The sequence below is a fragment of the Canis lupus genome, chromosome 36 (genome assembly GCF_003254725.2).
Source record: "Canis lupus dingo isolate Sandy chromosome 36, ASM325472v2, whole genome shotgun sequence".
Lineage (NCBI taxonomy): Eukaryota > Metazoa > Chordata > Mammalia > Carnivora > Canidae > Canis > Canis lupus.
Window position 1 is genome coordinate 26,205,870 of NC_064278.1, and position 18,545 is coordinate 26,224,414.

General features: G+C 33.1%; 1 protein-coding gene across 5 annotated transcripts in view; it reads right to left on the minus strand.

The window, feature by feature from the left end:
- Positions 1-18,545, minus strand: part of NCKAP1 (NCK associated protein 1) — a 103,338-nt gene that overhangs the window by 37,614 nt on the left and 47,179 nt on the right. For all 5 annotated transcript variants that reach the window (XM_025460420.3, XM_025460419.3, XM_025460418.3 and 2 more), the window contains 8 exons: positions 16,738-16,794; positions 14,423-14,519; positions 13,924-14,030; positions 13,055-13,187; positions 10,452-10,533; positions 8,832-8,890; positions 2,723-2,868; positions 677-809 (listed from right to left, as the gene is read on the minus strand). In XM_025460420.3, coding sequence (XP_025316205.1) covers positions 677-809; positions 2,723-2,868; positions 8,832-8,890; positions 10,452-10,533; positions 13,055-13,187; positions 13,924-14,030; positions 14,423-14,519; positions 16,738-16,794 — 814 coding nt within the window. The remainder of the gene's footprint in view (positions 1-676; positions 810-2,722; positions 2,869-8,831; positions 8,891-10,451; positions 10,534-13,054; positions 13,188-13,923; positions 14,031-14,422; positions 14,520-16,737; positions 16,795-18,545) is intronic.

The window sequence follows — 18,545 nt, forward strand, 5'->3', positions numbered from 1 at the left end:
GTTTCTTTTCTCCAAGCTCTGTAGTTCTAAGTAAAGGGACTCAACATAAGTTAAACTATAAAAAACCAGACCACTTAACTCTAATATATAGTCTTATCACACTTACAAAGTGACATTTCTTCTCTAAAATCAGGAGAAATACTGCATACTTTTTTGATACTTTTTATTGATAAAAGTACCAAGTAATTAAAATATTCAATAACTATGTGTGGCTGTATGTCTTACAAATACTAATAATGTTAATTTTGTTTACTATATCTATCATATTAACATCAGTAAAATTCCTCCTTGACATGTTTTATGTTTACAGTCAGTAATCGGTAATTCAATTTTTGATTCTTTCCAATAATAATTTAAGAGGAAAAGTAAGCATACAAAATCAATTACTGTATGTAGCTTTACCATAAATATGAATATTTAATCCATTTAATAAATGTAACCCCAAGTGATTTTATAATATGTTCTTAAAAATATATATGTGTATTTATTCATCTGTGGAAGTAAATGCTACATCTATTTTAATCTATTGAAACATTCTTCTGATTCTGCAAACAGAGAAATTAGGTAAGAAACTAGATTAGGTAATTGTGACTTTGCAAAATGTAGCCAGCTACATTTTGGTGTACTCTGGTGTATTCTACATACCATATAAATCATAATACTACCCTGAAATTACCTCTTCAGGACACAGTTCATGTGTGCAACTCATAAAATGAGTGCAAAGTAGTGGAAATGCAATGGAGTATCTTGACTGAGAGGGTAACTCCAAACACTGTTGAAACATCTTCTCGAAAGCACGACTATAAAAACTATATAAGGAAACAAATTAAAAATTAGAATATTTTATAGTAAAAAATTTTATGATACAGTTAATTTTGTTTGATTCAAGTGAATGAAAGCTATCAACTGGTAGCCTTTATTCCCTTAAGAAGAGAGTAGTTATTTCTCCAAAGACTATCTTTTATACACCAACAATCATTACAGAATAAAAGAAATATTATTTTATAATATTAACCAAGTTTTAAAATAAAAAAACACAAAATAAACTGTATCTATGGCATATGAACATATGACATTCAAATCTCACACTACCAGATTTATCAAAGCCAAGTCATTATCAATTTTAAGAAACACCACTATTTTATGTACCACCAAGAAAGAAAAGCACGGTCAATTAAATAATGATGCACCATCAATTTAAAATTACTTCTGGATTTAGGAGATATTAAATATAAAAGACTATGAGTCAATAAAATATAGTACATCTTGGAATAGACAACCAGAAGTAGTAAACATGTCTTTATTTTGGATGTAGTAGACAAAATAAGAATGTGACAAGAAAAAAATGGGTAAAAATTAATTAAATATGACTGAAAATCACAAATTTTAAACATTACTCAATGTATTTTTACTTCTAAGGAAAGGGAAAAGGATTTTTTATTGCAGCAGCTTTCTTTTACCAATAGGTACCTTGCTGTAGATCAAATATATGTAGACCTAAAATGTTCCATTTTTCTTTCCAAGTCAGACAATAGTATACAGTTCTAAAAATAATCTTAAAATTCTTACAAATCTGACATGTGATATATTGTGTTTCAGTGATACATTGTTTCAGGAATTCCCTTAAGAAACCTCTCATGCCTTCCCTATCTGATGACCCGGATTTCTTCTGCAATACTGTTAATTAAAGCTATCCTAAGAAACGGCCCAATCAGTGTGGACTGGGGGTATCTCCCCACACTAAAAAAAAAAACAACAACAACAGAAAAACAGTGAGAAGCTATTCATAATGATAGCTTTCAACACACAGAAACTACTATTAGTATCCACTGAGATTATCTCAGCATTGTAGAAATAAAGGATAATAGGTTACTCCAATTAGCCTCCATACACAGAAAAAAAGCCAAGAAGCAGATACAGCATTGATACTGCACAGCTTAGGAGCCAGAATACTTGAGTATGAATCCTGGTCCCACTGTTTATTAGTTTGATCACAATCAGGTTCATTTATTCTTTCAAACATTTATTAAGTATCTACCATGTTAGATACTAAGAAAACAAAAACCTGACCTTCCTTCAAGGACCACATTATGTAAGGGGAAAGAGAGGGAAGAAAAGAACTAAAAAGGCTATGATAAGAGCAGAGGAAAAAAAAAAAAAGAGCAGAGAGGAACAGAGCACCATGGAGGAGTAGTCACCACATCATCATAATATTAACGTCTAATTTAATACTGCAGAGCGAAATTACTTGCCATTTAGTTTCCAACATTTGCTCTATTTGACCCTGATTCACAACTTCTTTTCCTTCATATAATGATGCAAAAGAGGGCCTTGAGGCAATCTAAAGTGACTGTTTTTTACCTCCTCAAAAAAAGTAAAATAAATTCACAACTCTTAGAACTAAAAAAAAAAGACATAAGATCCCTAACTTTGTAGACTTTTTGTTAGCAAGTTGCCAACTATTCCATTTATTTATTTTTTTTTTGAAGATTTTATTTTTAAGTAATCTCTACATCCAACATGGGGCTCAAACCCCTATCATTGAGATCATGAGTCACATGTTCTACTGGTTGAGCCAGCTAGACACCCCTGTTCTTTTTATTCTTAGGAGTCTTTTACTGAATGGGCTCAAGGACTACAACACTAACATAAAAACAACCAACAAAGATATCTTTGAATACTAAAAATTTCAAATTCTGATTTTTAAAAAATTACCACATACCAAAATATGGAGAGATCTGATGTTTCCACCAACATTTCCACCAAAGAATCTACCATTTTTGTATGAAAAATTATTGTATTCATCATCTTTCCAAGTTCTCTGTGATCTGCAAGGCTAAGTGAAGCCTTAGAAACACTAGTATATGCCTGTGAAAGTCAAAAACAAAAGTAGTTTAAGAACAGACCAATATTTCAGCCTTGACATTCTACAGGGGAAAAAAAAAAACCCACTACTGAAAAATTTCTAGTGTTTATTTTGACACTGTATCAATAACATCACCTTTTTAAAGCTGTCAATAGTGACCAACTTGAAATTCCTATCAAGAAAATTATTTACATAAACAAACAGGTATTACTGTCAATAAAACAAAATCTAATATGTGGGTCATTCATATTGAACCCCAAAGGAACTGAAGTTACAATATCAAAAGTATAAAACAGTGAATTATCAGTTAACCCTACTAAAAGAAATTTTCAATCTAGTTTGAAAGAAAACATACGTGGGAAACACAGAGATGAAAGGAAGTACTGTACGTTTTGATTCACTGAGGTTTTAGATTATACTGAATAATTAAAAACTAGGTAATATGACACACTGTACTAACTGATGGATTCTAGAAAAGAACTGAAGATAGTAAAAATTAATGTAGGTTGACCAATAAGGTGACAGAACTTAACCAAAACCATGAGGATAGCTTTATGGGAAAAGAAACACTGTAACAGTGTTTATTACAAGGGTATCAAATCAGAGAGCAGAAATCTGTCCATGGACAGTGAGCATTCCAGAAAGGCACAGAATGAGAATAGGAGGAGTGTCTACAGAATAAATACTGTTCACTATGGCTACAGTTAAAGTGAAAAGAAGAGAGGGGATCCCTGGGGGGCTCAGCGGTTTAGCACCTGCCTTTGGCCCAGGGCGTGATTCTGGGGTCCTGGGATCGAGTCCCGCATTGGGCTCCCTGCAGGGAGCCTGCTTCTCCCCCTGTGTCTCTGCTTCTCTCTCTCTCCCTCTCTGTCTCTCATGAATAAATAAATAATCTTAAAAAGAAAAAAAAAAAAGAGAGAGAGAGAAAGTGGTATAAGACGAGAGTCCACCAGATCTTGTAGACCCCTTTCATGAACTAAAGGTTTTGCACAGTGGCCAATTATTGTTTTAGAAAGATTATTCTATGCAGTGGAGGGAATTGGGGAAAGGTGGACAGAAAAGGAATAGGAGGCAGAGATCTGTTAGCAGGCAGGAGTGGCAATAATCCAGACAGGATCATGATGGTCTGGTCTACAATGGTGGTATAGTTTAAAACAGTTTCATCCGGGAAATGACTAGAAATGGTGGGCAACTGAAGAGCTACGAATCGTGGCCAGGGTTCTGGCTTTTGGGAAATACTTCCTCGTGGATCTCATGTATGCCTACACATTGGATATGCCAAGAATGCAAGACCCAGAGCACTCATTACTCAGGCCATTTCTCAAGGTTGTATTTGCAGCTACCAAACTTGAGGAATGAGGTCATCTCGACCTCTGGATCAAAGAGCTAGTATGCTTGTATTGGTAAAAGGGAGGGTGCATCAAATTCAGTGTTCCCTAGCTGCAACATAAACCTACTGTGTACCCACCATTCATCTGGGTTCCTCTGGGCCTTCCACCATGGGTCATGGAAGCAAGGGGAAAAAATGATACATATACACTAATGCTCATGATGCTTCCTGTGCAGTGAATAATTAAGTCCTTTGTCTCTGATGCAGGGGCCCCATGTCTTCTGCCAGTTTCCATGAAATAGTAGACTATAAACAATTATTTCCTTGTAAACTGGATAAAAATCAACTCTTAGCCTCTACAATAACAAGGGGCCAGAGCATGGATAATTACTGTTTACTAACACAGAAACACCACAGACAAAACAGAGTTTTATAGTTTTTGAATAAATGAAGAAGAATGAGGGCAATATTCTGACGGCATGGACATATATTACAAATTAAGTCTAACAGAAGTTTATCTTTAATCAGCTTTACAGTTTAAAGAGGAAACACAGTTGTGGCCATGAGCTTAATAAAGACTTTCATTAACTGACCTTCATTTCAAAAATTCTGAATTAAAATATCACTGTGGAAACAATTTCAGATGAAATGGATGGTGACAAAATGAGATAATTTAACGTAAAAGACTTATTTGAAATACTTGACAACAATGAAAGGAGAAATAGGTTATTTTTTTTAAAAAAAAAAGGTTTAAATAAAAGTGTAAGATATGAACAACCCAAGTAAATTTGATGACAGAAGAAAAGAAGATAAATGAAGATAGATGACTAAAGATGCTTAAGACACTACTGGAATACATAGGGGAACAAGAAGTAGGAAGGAGAAAAATAATGACAGAGAATACATGGAGAAAGAATGCTTTAAAGATTAGAAAAAAGGAAAAAGATCAAAATGACGTATAAAAGACCAATGACCTTAAGATCAAATTGGATAGGACTCCAGTTAAGGCAGAAAACAATTACAAAATTCTCCCAAAGCCTTATCCTTCTGGCCCTGCACTACAAGAATTACTGCTACCTAGAGAACTCTACACCCTCTCGGGCCACGCGCTCATACCCAACTCTTATCCTTCTATTTGATCACTCATCAGTCATCTCTCTTGTGAAGGCTTCTTCCCTCTTGTAGTAATACTTTACACTAAAAAGTCTCTTTACTTGCCCTTTCCTCCTGTGTAGGCTATTTTCCTATTCAATTTCTACCCATCTTTCAAGATCTGGGCAAAATGATGCTTTCTCTATAGTCGTTATTAGCAATTCCAACATGAAAAAAAGCTTTCTCCCCTCTAAGAAAACTATAGTTAATTATAATCATACTCTGTCAAGTAGCATCTTTTACACTTTCAACTGCTACTTAATTTTCATTATCTTTTATGCCTGTCTCCACACCCAAATTTATAATATCCTCAAAACAAGATTTGTACTCCTCTACAGATTATAAAATAATGTTCAATATTTTATCTCCTGTATCCTATGGTCTAGTCAGTAGGCATGGAACCTTCATTGCTGACCTATTCTTCATCACCTATGCAAACCTTCTGGATTCTCACCACTGCCTCACAAGTTGCACTTTCCCGCTCAGACAAGACTTCTCTGGCTTAGTTGTATGTCCCACTGCTTTCTTCCTTGTATGCTCTGCCCTTCTGTCACTAAAAATGAAGAGTTATAGAGAGTGACTTTATGTCCCAGTCACGATTATGAGCAATGTTATGGGTTAAATTCTATCCACAAAAAATATGTTGAAGTCATAGTCCCCAGTACCTCAGAAAGTGACCTTACTTGGAAACAGCGTCTTTACTGAGGTAATCAAGTTAAAAAAGAGGTCATTAGAGTGGGCCCTAATCCAATAAGACCGGTATCCTTATAAGAGGAAAAATTTGGACACAGAGATATGTACAGATTATATGAAGAGAGACAGGGACAATGCCATGACAGTGACTCATCTACAAGCCAAAAAACATCAAAGATTGCCAGCAAATCACCAGAAGCTAGGAAAAAAGCATAGAAAAGATTTTCCCTCATAGCCCTCAGAAGGAATCAATCCAGCTGACACCTTGATTTCAGTCTTCTAGCCTCCGTAACTATAAAACAACAAATTTCTATTGTTTAAGCCATCCAGCTTTGGTATGCTATCACGGGAGCCTTAGCAAACTAATAAAAGCAAGAATACAACATATGAAAAAATCAGAGAGAGTGATATTCTTATAATCACTCATAAAAATTAAAAATACTTACAAAGGGATCTGTCAGTTCTACATTCTTAATGCTTATACAAATGCTTTATATTTTGCCATATGACTGAACACAGCTAAATTATCAAGTGATTCCTTCAAATGAGTAAGCTTAATAATCCTGAAAGTATTTAATAAGGGTAAATTTGGGATGTACCTAAATCTCTATAATTTTCTGAACCCAAATGTTGGTTTAGGCACTCTCACAAACTGACAGCAGAAGACTTAAATACTAAATAGTTCAAGCTTTTTGACAATGAATGACTTTCAAAATTCTAAATGTGGATATCCTTTGGCAGAGCAATTTCACTTTTATTTTCACCTTATATGCTCCACTTCTATATTGTTTCACAGATCTTGTTAAAACAAAGAAATGTTCATTTCTAAACTTTATTTTTAATAGGAAGAAAAAAATCTTTTATACATACACACTTATTATTTTGGGGTAGTGGTGTTAAGTGTTCTTCCCTGATTTCCCACTAACCAACTCTGCAACTTCAGGCAAGTTACTTAATACTAGTGGTCTTCTTTATAAAATCATCTCCAAAAGTATGCAACCACAGAACAAAGAACGAGAATGAAAAAAATGTCCATGTATTTTGAGGTTCGAAGAAAAGAACCTGAGAGCAAAATTACCTCAGGGAACTAAGCAGACTGCCAGAAAAGCATGCTCTTCCTAGGAGTCCTTCCTGAGACTGGGCTGATCTAAAAATGACTTCCACCAATATATATTGGTTATATTTTTACTTTATAATTAAACAAACAAAAATTAATTTAAGTTGCACAGCCATGTGTATATATAGTATAATCCCACTTACCGTTTGAATACCTAAAAGGATATAAGCCACTTATTAAGTGAGTATTTCTGAGGTATGAAACTGGGAAAAGTACAAACTTTCATTTCCTACTTTACCTCTGGGTATTCTGACATTTTATAATGAGAACATAATATTATTATTTTAAAAATATATTTTAAAAATATGCAGTTATTGAAAAAACTGGGCCATAGTCTCCACATAATTACTAGAACTATTTAAGGGGCAATTAAATCCCATCATTAAATTCATAGTATACACAAAGATTTTAAGCTTGAATTTAAAAGTCCTTAAAAACTATGTATGTGAGTTATATATTAAATGAAAACTGAACTTTTAAAGTCTACTACCACTTATTTCTGCATTTCAGAAAAATGAAGCTTATGACACTATATCGGGACAACAAACTACACCCTGTGAGCTGCCTGCTTGTTCTTTTCTAAAGAAGATATCCAGACAGCTAACAAACACATGAAAAGGTGCTCAACATCATTAATCATCAGGGAAATCAAAATCAAAATCACAATGACATATCACCTCACATCTGTTAGAAAAGCTATTATCAAAAACACAAGGCAAGAATGTGGAGAAAAGGGAAGCCTCATGCACTTAGTGGGAATGTAAATGGATGCAGCCACTATGGAAAACAGTATGGAGACACCTCAAAAAATTAAAACTACCATATGATCCAATAATTCCATTTCCAGGTATTTATCTGAAGGAAATGAAACACTACCTCAAAAAGATTATCTACAAACCCATGTTCACTGCAGCACTATTTGCAACAGCCAAGACATGGAAATAGCCTAAGTGGCAACTGGTGGATAAACAGATAAAAGAAATGGCATTGTAAATACATATATGTATAAACACACACACAATATTATTTAATCAGAAGAATGGGGCAAATCCCACCATGCCCAACAACACGGGTGGACCCTGAAGGCATTATGCTAAGTGAAGTAAGTCAGATACAGAAAGTCAAAGATCAAATGATCTCACATGTGGAATTTTTAAAAATAACAAAACCCCCAAAAATCTAAAACTGAACTCTCAGACAACAGATTGCTGGTTGCCAGAGGTGGGGAGCCAGAGTTGAGCATTATGGGTGAAGGTAATCTGAAGGTATAGACTTCCAGTATTAAGATAAATAAGTCCTGGAGATTTCATGTACAGCATGATTACTGTCTCAGGAATACTGTACTGCATATTTGAAATTTGCTAAGACAGCAGATCTTAAAAGTCCTCATCATAAGAAAAAATATTTCTAACTATGTGTGGTGATGGATGTTAATTAGACTTATTATGATCATGTTGCAATATGTACAAAACTCATTATGTTGTAAACCTGAAAACTCATATGTTGATACCTTAATAAAAATGTTTCTTCTATGAGGTAAAAAATTATAGTTACACAAAACTAGTCTTTTCAACACATACACAACAATGAATCTTTTTCTTATTAAACGTTTTCATGTTAACAAAAATATTCAATACTCAAAACAGAATGACAAAATTATTAATTATTCTTACCTGTAATCTAAACCAATCTAATCTCATTCCTCTGAAATCAAATACTTCCCCATCTTCAACTACAATAAGAGAAAAAAGATTACAAAGGAAGTTAATGTTTCACAGATACAGAATCAGAGTTTTAAAATTTAAGATCTAAAACAATTCCATGTATGGCCATCTACATAAAAGAATTAAAACCAGAGTCTTAAAGAGGTATTTGTACACCATGCTCACAGCAGTATGATTTACAAGAGCCAAAAGGCAAAAGCAGCCCAAATGTCCATCAACAGAGGAATAGATGAACAAAATGTGGTACATTATTCAGCCTTAAAAAGGAAGGAAATTCTGGCACATGCTATAGCGTAGTTGAACCTTGAGGACATTATGCTAGTGAAGTAAGTTAGTGACAAAAAGACAAATACTACATGATCCCACTTATGAGGCATCTGGAGTAGTCAAACCCCTGGAACCAGAAAGCAGAATGGTAGATGTCAGGGGCAAGGGAAAAATCAAGAGCTGTCTTTAATAGCTATGGAGTTGCAGTTTTCAAGACGAAAAGTTCTGGGGACTGGTTGCACAACTATGTGAATACACTAAACACCATTACACAGCACACTTAAAAAAAAAAAACAAAAATAATTTAATCACTAAGACACTGAAGTCATTCTCAAATCCTATAAAGATGTTGATATAAGGAGGGAGTTATATGCTAGGAGAAGTGTAAAGTACAGACTTCTGCCCTAAACTCTAAATGCCAATTTTGAAGAAGCTAGAACAGAGCTTGAGAAGTCCTGTTAACAGAGGCTTTTGCAGAGCATGGTGAAGCTCCTCCAAGTAACTATAAACCAAGTATCACCAGGCAACTTTACAATAGTTTCTCTATTTTTAAGTGTGATAAAGACCGATTAAAATTTATTACTCGGGATCCCTGGGTGGCTCAGCGGTTTAGCGCCTCCCTTTGGCCCAGGGCGCGATCCTGGAGTCCCGGGATCAAGTCCCGCATCAGGCTCCTGGCATGGAGCCTGCTTATCCCTCCTCCTGTGTCTCTGCCTCTCTCTCTCTCTCTCTGTGTGACTATCATGAATAAATAAATAAAATCTTTAAAAAAAAAAAAAAACTTATGTGAATTAAATAGGATAATATGTATATGCCTACCACTTTTTAAAACATTTTATCAGTGGTACCAAATATTGTCATAGCTGATGCTTGGGCTGTATATACACTTCGTTATGCTTTGTTTTTTTAATTACAAAATACCTTCTTTCTCCCTGCTGAAAAATAAGATATTTCAAGCTATAATTCTCATTTTTTTTAAGACTTTATTTATTAATTCATGAGAGACACAGAGAGAGGCAGAGACTCAGGCAGAGGGAGAAGCAGGCTCCTCACAGGAGCCCGATGTGGGACTGGATCCCAGGACCCGAGGAGGTAGACACTCAACTGCTGAGCCATCCAGGCGTCCCCTCATTATTTTGATAAACATTATGACACACACACTTTGGCAACTTTTGCTTCAGAGAGAACAAATTAAATGTGTCCAAAAATAAGTATATAAAAATTAACTGTTAAATCCCCTCCTTAATAATCACATTTGAAAACCTAATCAGAAGAAAATATGCTTTTATTTGGAAGACTTACCTTGTTTTACACTCAAGGAAGTCATAGTGTTAACAAAAGAGGACATGATGATTGATTCATCTTCAGGGCAAACAGAAAGATTCTGAAAAAAGAAACAAAGAACAATGTTAAAAACATCTAACTCAGGAAACAATTCATAGGTCCGTCAATTTGGTGGATGGATAAACAAGCTGGTATGGCCATATTATGGAATATTTTTCAGCCTGAAACAGGAATGAAATGTTGATACATACATTAATATGGATCAATCTCAAAAACACTATGCTAATTCAAATAAATCACAAACAATAGATTATATAGCATATGATAGCATTTATATGAAAAAAAAATTTTTTTTAAGGTAAAAGTGACAAAAAGCAGATCAAAAGCAGATCAATGGTTGCCCAGGGTTAGAGAATGAATCAATTACAAAAGTACACAAGAAAAAAAAAAAAAAAAGGACACAAGAAAACTGTTAAGTGTTGGAAACTTTCTAGGTCTTGACTGCAGTGGTAGTAACATGAATGTACACAGTTGTCAAAATTGAAATGGTATACTGAGAACAAGTGACTTTTATTGTGTATAAATTATACTTCATCAAAAGACCAAAAAATCCCTCTCAAGCCAGCTAAAAAAATGAATACCTTATAAACTGCACCTGAAGTGCATGCTGAATAATATTTTTTCAAAAAGTAGATACTTAGCTCACAAACAGCATAATTTTCTAAAACCTATACAATATGTGCATAATTTCACTATACTGTACACTTAAAAATAGTTAACATAAAAATTTGCATATGATACTTATTTTACCACAACAAAAAAATTTAACACCTATTACAATGAACTATATTAACAAATTAATCTTAGTTCTAAATTTAAATCCTAGTAAATGGGTAAAAACACCATGCATGTACCTTACAACCAAAAAGGGTATAAGAAGCTCGGGCTATGGAGTTAATAAAGCCTATGCTCAAATACTGGTTCTATTACTTATGAACTGTATGATACTGAGCAAGTCATACAAAGTCTTTTTTCCCCAACAAATGGTAACAATACCTACCCCCAGAGAATTGTTGTATAGATATAGTAAAATACATCATCAACAGATCTGATAATAATTAGTATTAGTATTATTATTGGTAATGTGACTGTAATTCCAGAAAAAAATAAAACATTATTTTTCCTAGTATTGTTAAAACACAACTGATGTAAAAGATACCTAAAGAGATGGAATGACTTAAAAAATTTAATATTATATAACATAAATCTGAAATGTATTAATTAATATCCAACACTTCAGCAAGTTTCAAAATGACATGAAAGCAGGAGTCTGGTTTATTTTTTAAATTGTGATAGCACAAAAGCCTCTCCTTTATCTGGTAAGTGACAACTATTTAAATAAAAGTACAGAAAACAGTAACATTTTAGGGATAAAATCAGCTCTTCCATTTCCTTTTTTAATGGACATTCTAGACAAGAAGCATCTGAGCTCCATCTAGTGGATAAAGGAAGAAATACACCAGTTCAGGATACCAAACTATAAGGTGTGTATGTTCCAAGATAAACAATTTACAATTTTTTCTTTTCTTATGTGCATTTTTAGGTAGGTTTGAAAAAAAATCAGTATTTCAAAGTATGGTTATTTCATTGGAAAATGAGTAATTTTTTTTTAAGATTTTATTTATTTATGAGAGATACAGAAAGGGAGAGAGAGAGGCAGAGACACAGGCAGAGGGAGAAGCAGGCTCCATGCAGGGAGCCCGACGTGGGACTCGATCCTGAGTCTCTGGGATCATGCCCTGAGCTGAAGGCGGCACTAAACCACTGAGCCACCTGGGCTGCCCGGAAAATGAGTAATTTCAGAATAGTCTTATAAAGAGAATTCATGCTGTTCTTTATACTGTGTTAGCTTATGACACTCTTTAGACATCTTTATTTTTATAAAATGAAGTGAAAAAAAATTTTCCTTACAGTTAGCTTATTTGGAATAAAAGTAAAACAAATTTATATTAAGATGAAAAAGACTGAATAAAGAAATTATGGAGACAAAAGTAAGACTAAAAATCCATAGAGGAAGTCCAAATTGAAAATAAAATAAAATCAGGACAACTAGATGATTCTTTTTTTTTTTTTTTAAATCTGGTCATTTACTAACACACTATGCCAAAAGATTTATATTCTATTTTTCCTCTAAAACTTGGTTACCAATTATAATGTCTCCATCATCTCATCTTTATTGCCATAGCCGCCGACCAAGTTCAGGCTCTCATCAGCTCTCTTCTGACCTCTCTGCCTCCTCCTTTGGCCCCCAGCAAATCCATCATCCACACTGAGCCAGAGGGATTCTGTTAGTAAATCTTTTTGCAAGGCCTTCTAAAATTTTGCCACTGTATACCTCCACCCCCACAGTAAAGAATTATTCCCTGCATTGTGTTCACTCTGAGCTTTGTACACACTTAAGCATAACACCTATTACATATCTCCTTGACAAGATATGACAATGACTTACTTATATTTGTATCTCCACCACCTGACACTAAATTATTTTGAGCAAGCAAATTAGTTACTAGAAAGGAGGGAAGGAAGGAATAAGAGGGAGAACAGCATGAGACAGTTTTTACCTGCACAAGTTCATTGAGAACAACAGCATCAAAGCCAGAAAGGTACTGTACATAATACCTCTGCATTACAGGTCCGTATTTCCTTACATGTGCTCTAAGCTCTTCCATGTAAAATATTAATTCAGCAATGTGCCTTTTAAAAAAAAATTCAAGAGAAGTACACAAAAAATAAATTCATCAATCTCAAGGAACACATAAAATGCCTTTTCTTAGAAAAAGCACTGCTAAATATCATCTTATGTGAACTACTTTTTAAAGATATCTCCTATGATGGAAAGTAAAATTAAAAAAACAGCAAAACAGCTATAACTAAAAAATTAACAAAGGACCACCCAAAATGAAAATAAAATTAGGGTATCTCAAAAATTACATCATTAAAAAAAATATCACAAATAAAAGACGATTAGAGGATTGGGAAGAAATAAGATTTTTATATATGCTCTTACTTCTCTGCTTCATTTATCTAACTCTTATTGAAAGACTGTAGACTAAAAAGATAGACATTTCAAATAACACACTTGGTACAACTCTACTTCATAAGGATTCTTATTTAAATTTTTGTGTGGTTAATCATTTTAAAAACTGAATTCCAAAAGAAATATTACTGGTTATAGCAAGAAAACAAGTAAGAACTTTACTTTATACCTAGGGTATTGGAAAGGAAACATTAAAAGCCCTAATATTAAGCTACAGTTGACTTTGCATTATAATTTGTATCATCTAATGATATATTACAAATATTACTTTACTATGAAATATGAAAAGCCCTAAAAAAGATTTTTCAAAATAATTTAACTCCACGTTTTCAAATTCCACATTCCATATATCAAAATATTCAAAAAATAACTTTTTAAATGTCGCTAACTTACTTGTCTATAAAGTCATCTGCACTCTTCTTTGGCATGTTATCTGCATGACGAAGTAGCCAGATAATTTCATCACGGGCAAAGGATAATGCCATAAAAACAAAAAGTGCCTAATTAAAAAAATAAACAACATTGCTTATTCTCATGCCAAGATTATAAACAAAACCTTACTCATAATCTTTCTGTAAGCAAAGTCACTGGCAAAAGCTAATAAAATCAAGTTCAATAAACAAAAATGAAAACAGAAGAAAACTTGGGAAAGTATACATGTAAGGAAGAAGTGAGAAAAACGCAAAGAAGTGTGATATGTGAGTGTCAATTCATTCTCAGTTTTAGTAAGACTTCAAATTTTAGCACAACTTCCCATAGAGTATTTTTAAATTTTAATATGGTACACCAATAGTTGAGATAAGAATTAAAACAAATTTTAGTAAAACTTCACAATGAGTTTTTCATTTTAAGAAGGCATACCTATAATTAAAATAAGAATTAAATTAATTACCTTAGGACCTAGCAAGCCAGGTTGATCAGAGAGGACAGTAGCCAATTCTTTCAGCGCAGACCTTAAAAATTTGCGTCTTTCTCTGTGCATTGAACCACTATAGGGAAAGACATCATTATAATTTATCTGTTTCCACTAAAATCATTACTGGCTATTAAATGACTTATCATTTCAGGTCAATTTCCAAAGATTTTTTTAGAAAGCAGAAGCCCTACAAATATCTTCTATGGTATGTCATCTCATTAAATGACTTTCCAATCTTATGTTTATCCTCACCTTTCTTGCATTGTTTTTATAACCATGTTTATTCTGTTACTCTCCACCTATCAAAATCCTACTCAAACTTTAAGACCAATCCTTCAAGAAGCATTTCCCAAAATCCAGATGTCTGTTTCTAAATAATTTCCATAAATTTAATAACATTTAGCATAGCACTTCATAAACTGAACTGTGAAATCCTTGAAAGCAAGCAATGCTCTACTATATAGTTTCTGTCATCCCCACACACACACACACACAAAAATCAATGAACACAAGTTAATATCTGATTATGTATATCCTAGTTTCCTAAGTACATTCCTGTTAAATATGTGAGACCCTTTAAAGAGCTATATACAATAAAGATATTAGGATGAGATCATTTGGCACTCTTGTTCAAAAGCAGAAAGATGAGGAAGGGAAGAGATAATTATAAATATTCATTACTAGGTATTTTTAAAATACAAAATTTTAAAAAATAATTACTCTTACATATTAACATGGAAAAAAAAATCACAGAATATCCTAAGTATTCCAACTCTTCATCACACTATGCAAGACATACACTGTCCCAATTTAAGTTTTAATTTTAAGATTGTGATAGGTTTAAAAAAAAGGCAGTCCTCAACACACACACACACATACACACACTATGTATATATGCCAAAACAGCAAGTATAAAGAATACAGAATACCAGAAATTTGGCTGGGACACAGCAGGTTAGTTTTAGAAGACACAGATACTTCTAGTTCCAGCCTCTCATCTATAAAAAAGGGATGATGATACCTGCCTCAAAGGATACATCTTTCATAATGGCTGATACATAGTACTTTTACAATGTTAGGTTAATTCCAATGACAAGCACTTTTTTAATCTAACGATAACAAAGTCATCCAGTACGATTTCTAAGACGAAAAAGGGCAAGGTTATTTGGACTATTTTACTACACAGAGTTGTTGCAAGGAGCCTGCGGTGTTATTAATACAGAGAGAAAAGGTCTATAAAGTAGTATGCCTGGCACATGGTAATGAGGAATTCCTATGAAAAATTACTACTGCTTACTGTTTATGATTACTTTATAATAATAAAGGGGGGGAAATGCCTTACCTTTAAAAGAGTTTCATAAAAGATAGCTATGACACCATATATGTGCTTAAAACAGGGTGTATCCCATGAAGAAGTGAAAAACATTTGTATTTCTGTATGTTAAGAAAGGAATTCTAACACACTCCAAAGTATGTTATTTGTACTAGAAAATAACTTGTTAATCATATAAGCATTTCATTCAAGTAAAAAAATATGCATGAAGAAATGATATAGCACTGACAGCAATGAATAAAGATGGTTTAAATTCCCAACATCCATCCCTTAACTTAAACCTAAATTCTAAAACTTCTTGCTTGTGGCTTTACATCTGGCAGTGCTATAATGACAAAGGTGCATTATCTTCTCTCTGGCTTATAGAAATAAGATAGGTCAAATATTACTTCTACCTAGGCTCACCAGAGAAAAGATATACACAAGTATACCATATATTTAACAATTAAGTTGAAATATCAAGTTATTTATAATTATTTCTGAGAAAATTGGGAAGTTGCTCAAAGATCTTAAATATGCTAATTTTTAAGTTATTCTACTTACTAATGTAAAATATTTACCACAATTCAGGAAAGCCATATTTTGAAAAGTAAATACTATTGAGGGGAGTGTAAAGATGTCAATTTTCATGAAATAGTACAAAAATCATCACAACTTGCAAAGTATTGACACAAAAGCATGGTAATAGTAAAAGACTTGAGTGACACCTAAAATAAAGGCTCTGTAAGGTACTTCCTAGAGTATTTTTATTAATACCTCAAAAATACTTAAGGACTGTATGTATGCACTAACTTGAAGCTTACAAGATACTGATATATATTTATTTTTCATTGATTCAAAGTCCCCCATTTCTATCACATCTTGCATACCAAAAGTCTGCAATCATTGAACAAAATTATGCTTTAAGAAAAGAATTCTTCTTGATTGTAACTTCCACAGATAAGATTGAACTACTTACGCATGTGACACAGCTGCCTCTTTGCATTCTCTTATGTCATTAATACGCTTATTATAGCTACATGCAAAAAAAAAATTTAGAGCCATGTTAATCTTAATTTCATCAGTAACAGTCAAAACGAGTTAGCCAAATACTAAAAGTCAATTATAAATGACTATTAGCAACAAGAAAAACTAGCCCTCAAACTAGAAGTGCATGGAAGAAATCTACCTCCCTCCTTTCTCGGTCCCTTACAGTACCAGTTAAGTCTTCTTAGAAAAACAGATCTCATATTATATTATATCTAACAAAAAAAAAATAAAGCTCACTATGTAGATCTTGAGTAAATACACCTCATTCAGCCCCCATAAAGACATTAAAATTATACTTCCATTGCAATTAATAGTGGTTTCTAAAAAATCTCAAGTAATAACAAAGCTATTTAATGCTATCTCATTAAAAAAAATTCTGAAAGAACATATATTAGGTCAGCAACACTAGTGAATGTTTAGACATACTAGTTTTGTTGTATAAAAAACTGGGGTGGGAAAGCATATGACTACTTTAAACTAAAACAGGACACCAACATCAAAAAGTTTAAAGGTAACATCTGAAAAATAAGTGCTAATAAATGTTATTTTCGTAACTACTACATACAAAAACTGAAAATTCCTATAATGTTAAAGAAAAACTATATTCCTAAAAAAAAAAAAAAACTATATTCCTGACAACCTGGCTAAAACCAGTTATACCAAAAACTTCAACTTCTAAATTAAATACTCTTAAGATTTATATGTTCTTTGAGCAAATGTCCAAAATACACTAATTCTGTAATCACTGTCCTTTACAATTAAGAAGCTTTTATACTTAATGATCTGACTTGTAACTACTGCTAAGTCATATTTTAAATTGATCACTCATGATTGAATAAAAAATTAACAATTTCCAACTTTAAATAAGATTCTTAACTGGTAAATTTATTAGAAAAGCATAACAAAAAAAAAGGGAAAGAAAAGTGTAACAAAAAGACAGTCTCATGATGCCATGAAGCGTATGTGTATCATAAATAACATAAGCTTGCTCAATATATAGACCACCTGGTTCTAAATGCTTATAATTTATATATAAATATGATTTCACAGAGACGTTATCAATATGGTAAGACACAATACAAGTTTCAGGATTTTCAATCTGAATTAATTAGAAAATGAAAAATCAATTAGAAAATATCCCAAAAGACAGGGGGTAGTTGCAGGTACTCTAGCATCTAAAATAAAAGCCACATAAGAGTTGGAAAGTACACGGGGCACTAGACCTCAGTTTATGACTAAGAATGTCAGAAACACCCATGCTGACAGAAATCAGAATAGTCACTTGAGAAGGGGATTGATGGATGGGAGATGGAGCGTGGCAGCAGTGACCCAGAAGGGTGCAAATCAATTTTCTAGGGATAATGGAAATGTTCTATATCTTGATCTAGGAAATCAACAACAGTATTCATATGCAAAGTTGTTGAGTTATACACCTAAAATTTATGCATTTTTCTGTCTGTAAATTTTACTTCAAAATTACTAGGGAAACAAAAAGCAGATTCCATTAACCTCTTCAAGATATAGATATAGGAAATACAAGTCAGGAATGATGTCCAGGCTTTTAATTCACATCACAGAGTAATTCTTACACTAAAATTTGAGGCTTAAGTTGATAGTCTTAAACAAGACTATCAAGTTGATAGTCTTTATTGACTAACAGATGCTTTGTATCAATTTCATCAAGACGTTTCCAAACTGGATATGAAGTAAATCTAGGTAAACTTCATTTCTACCTCA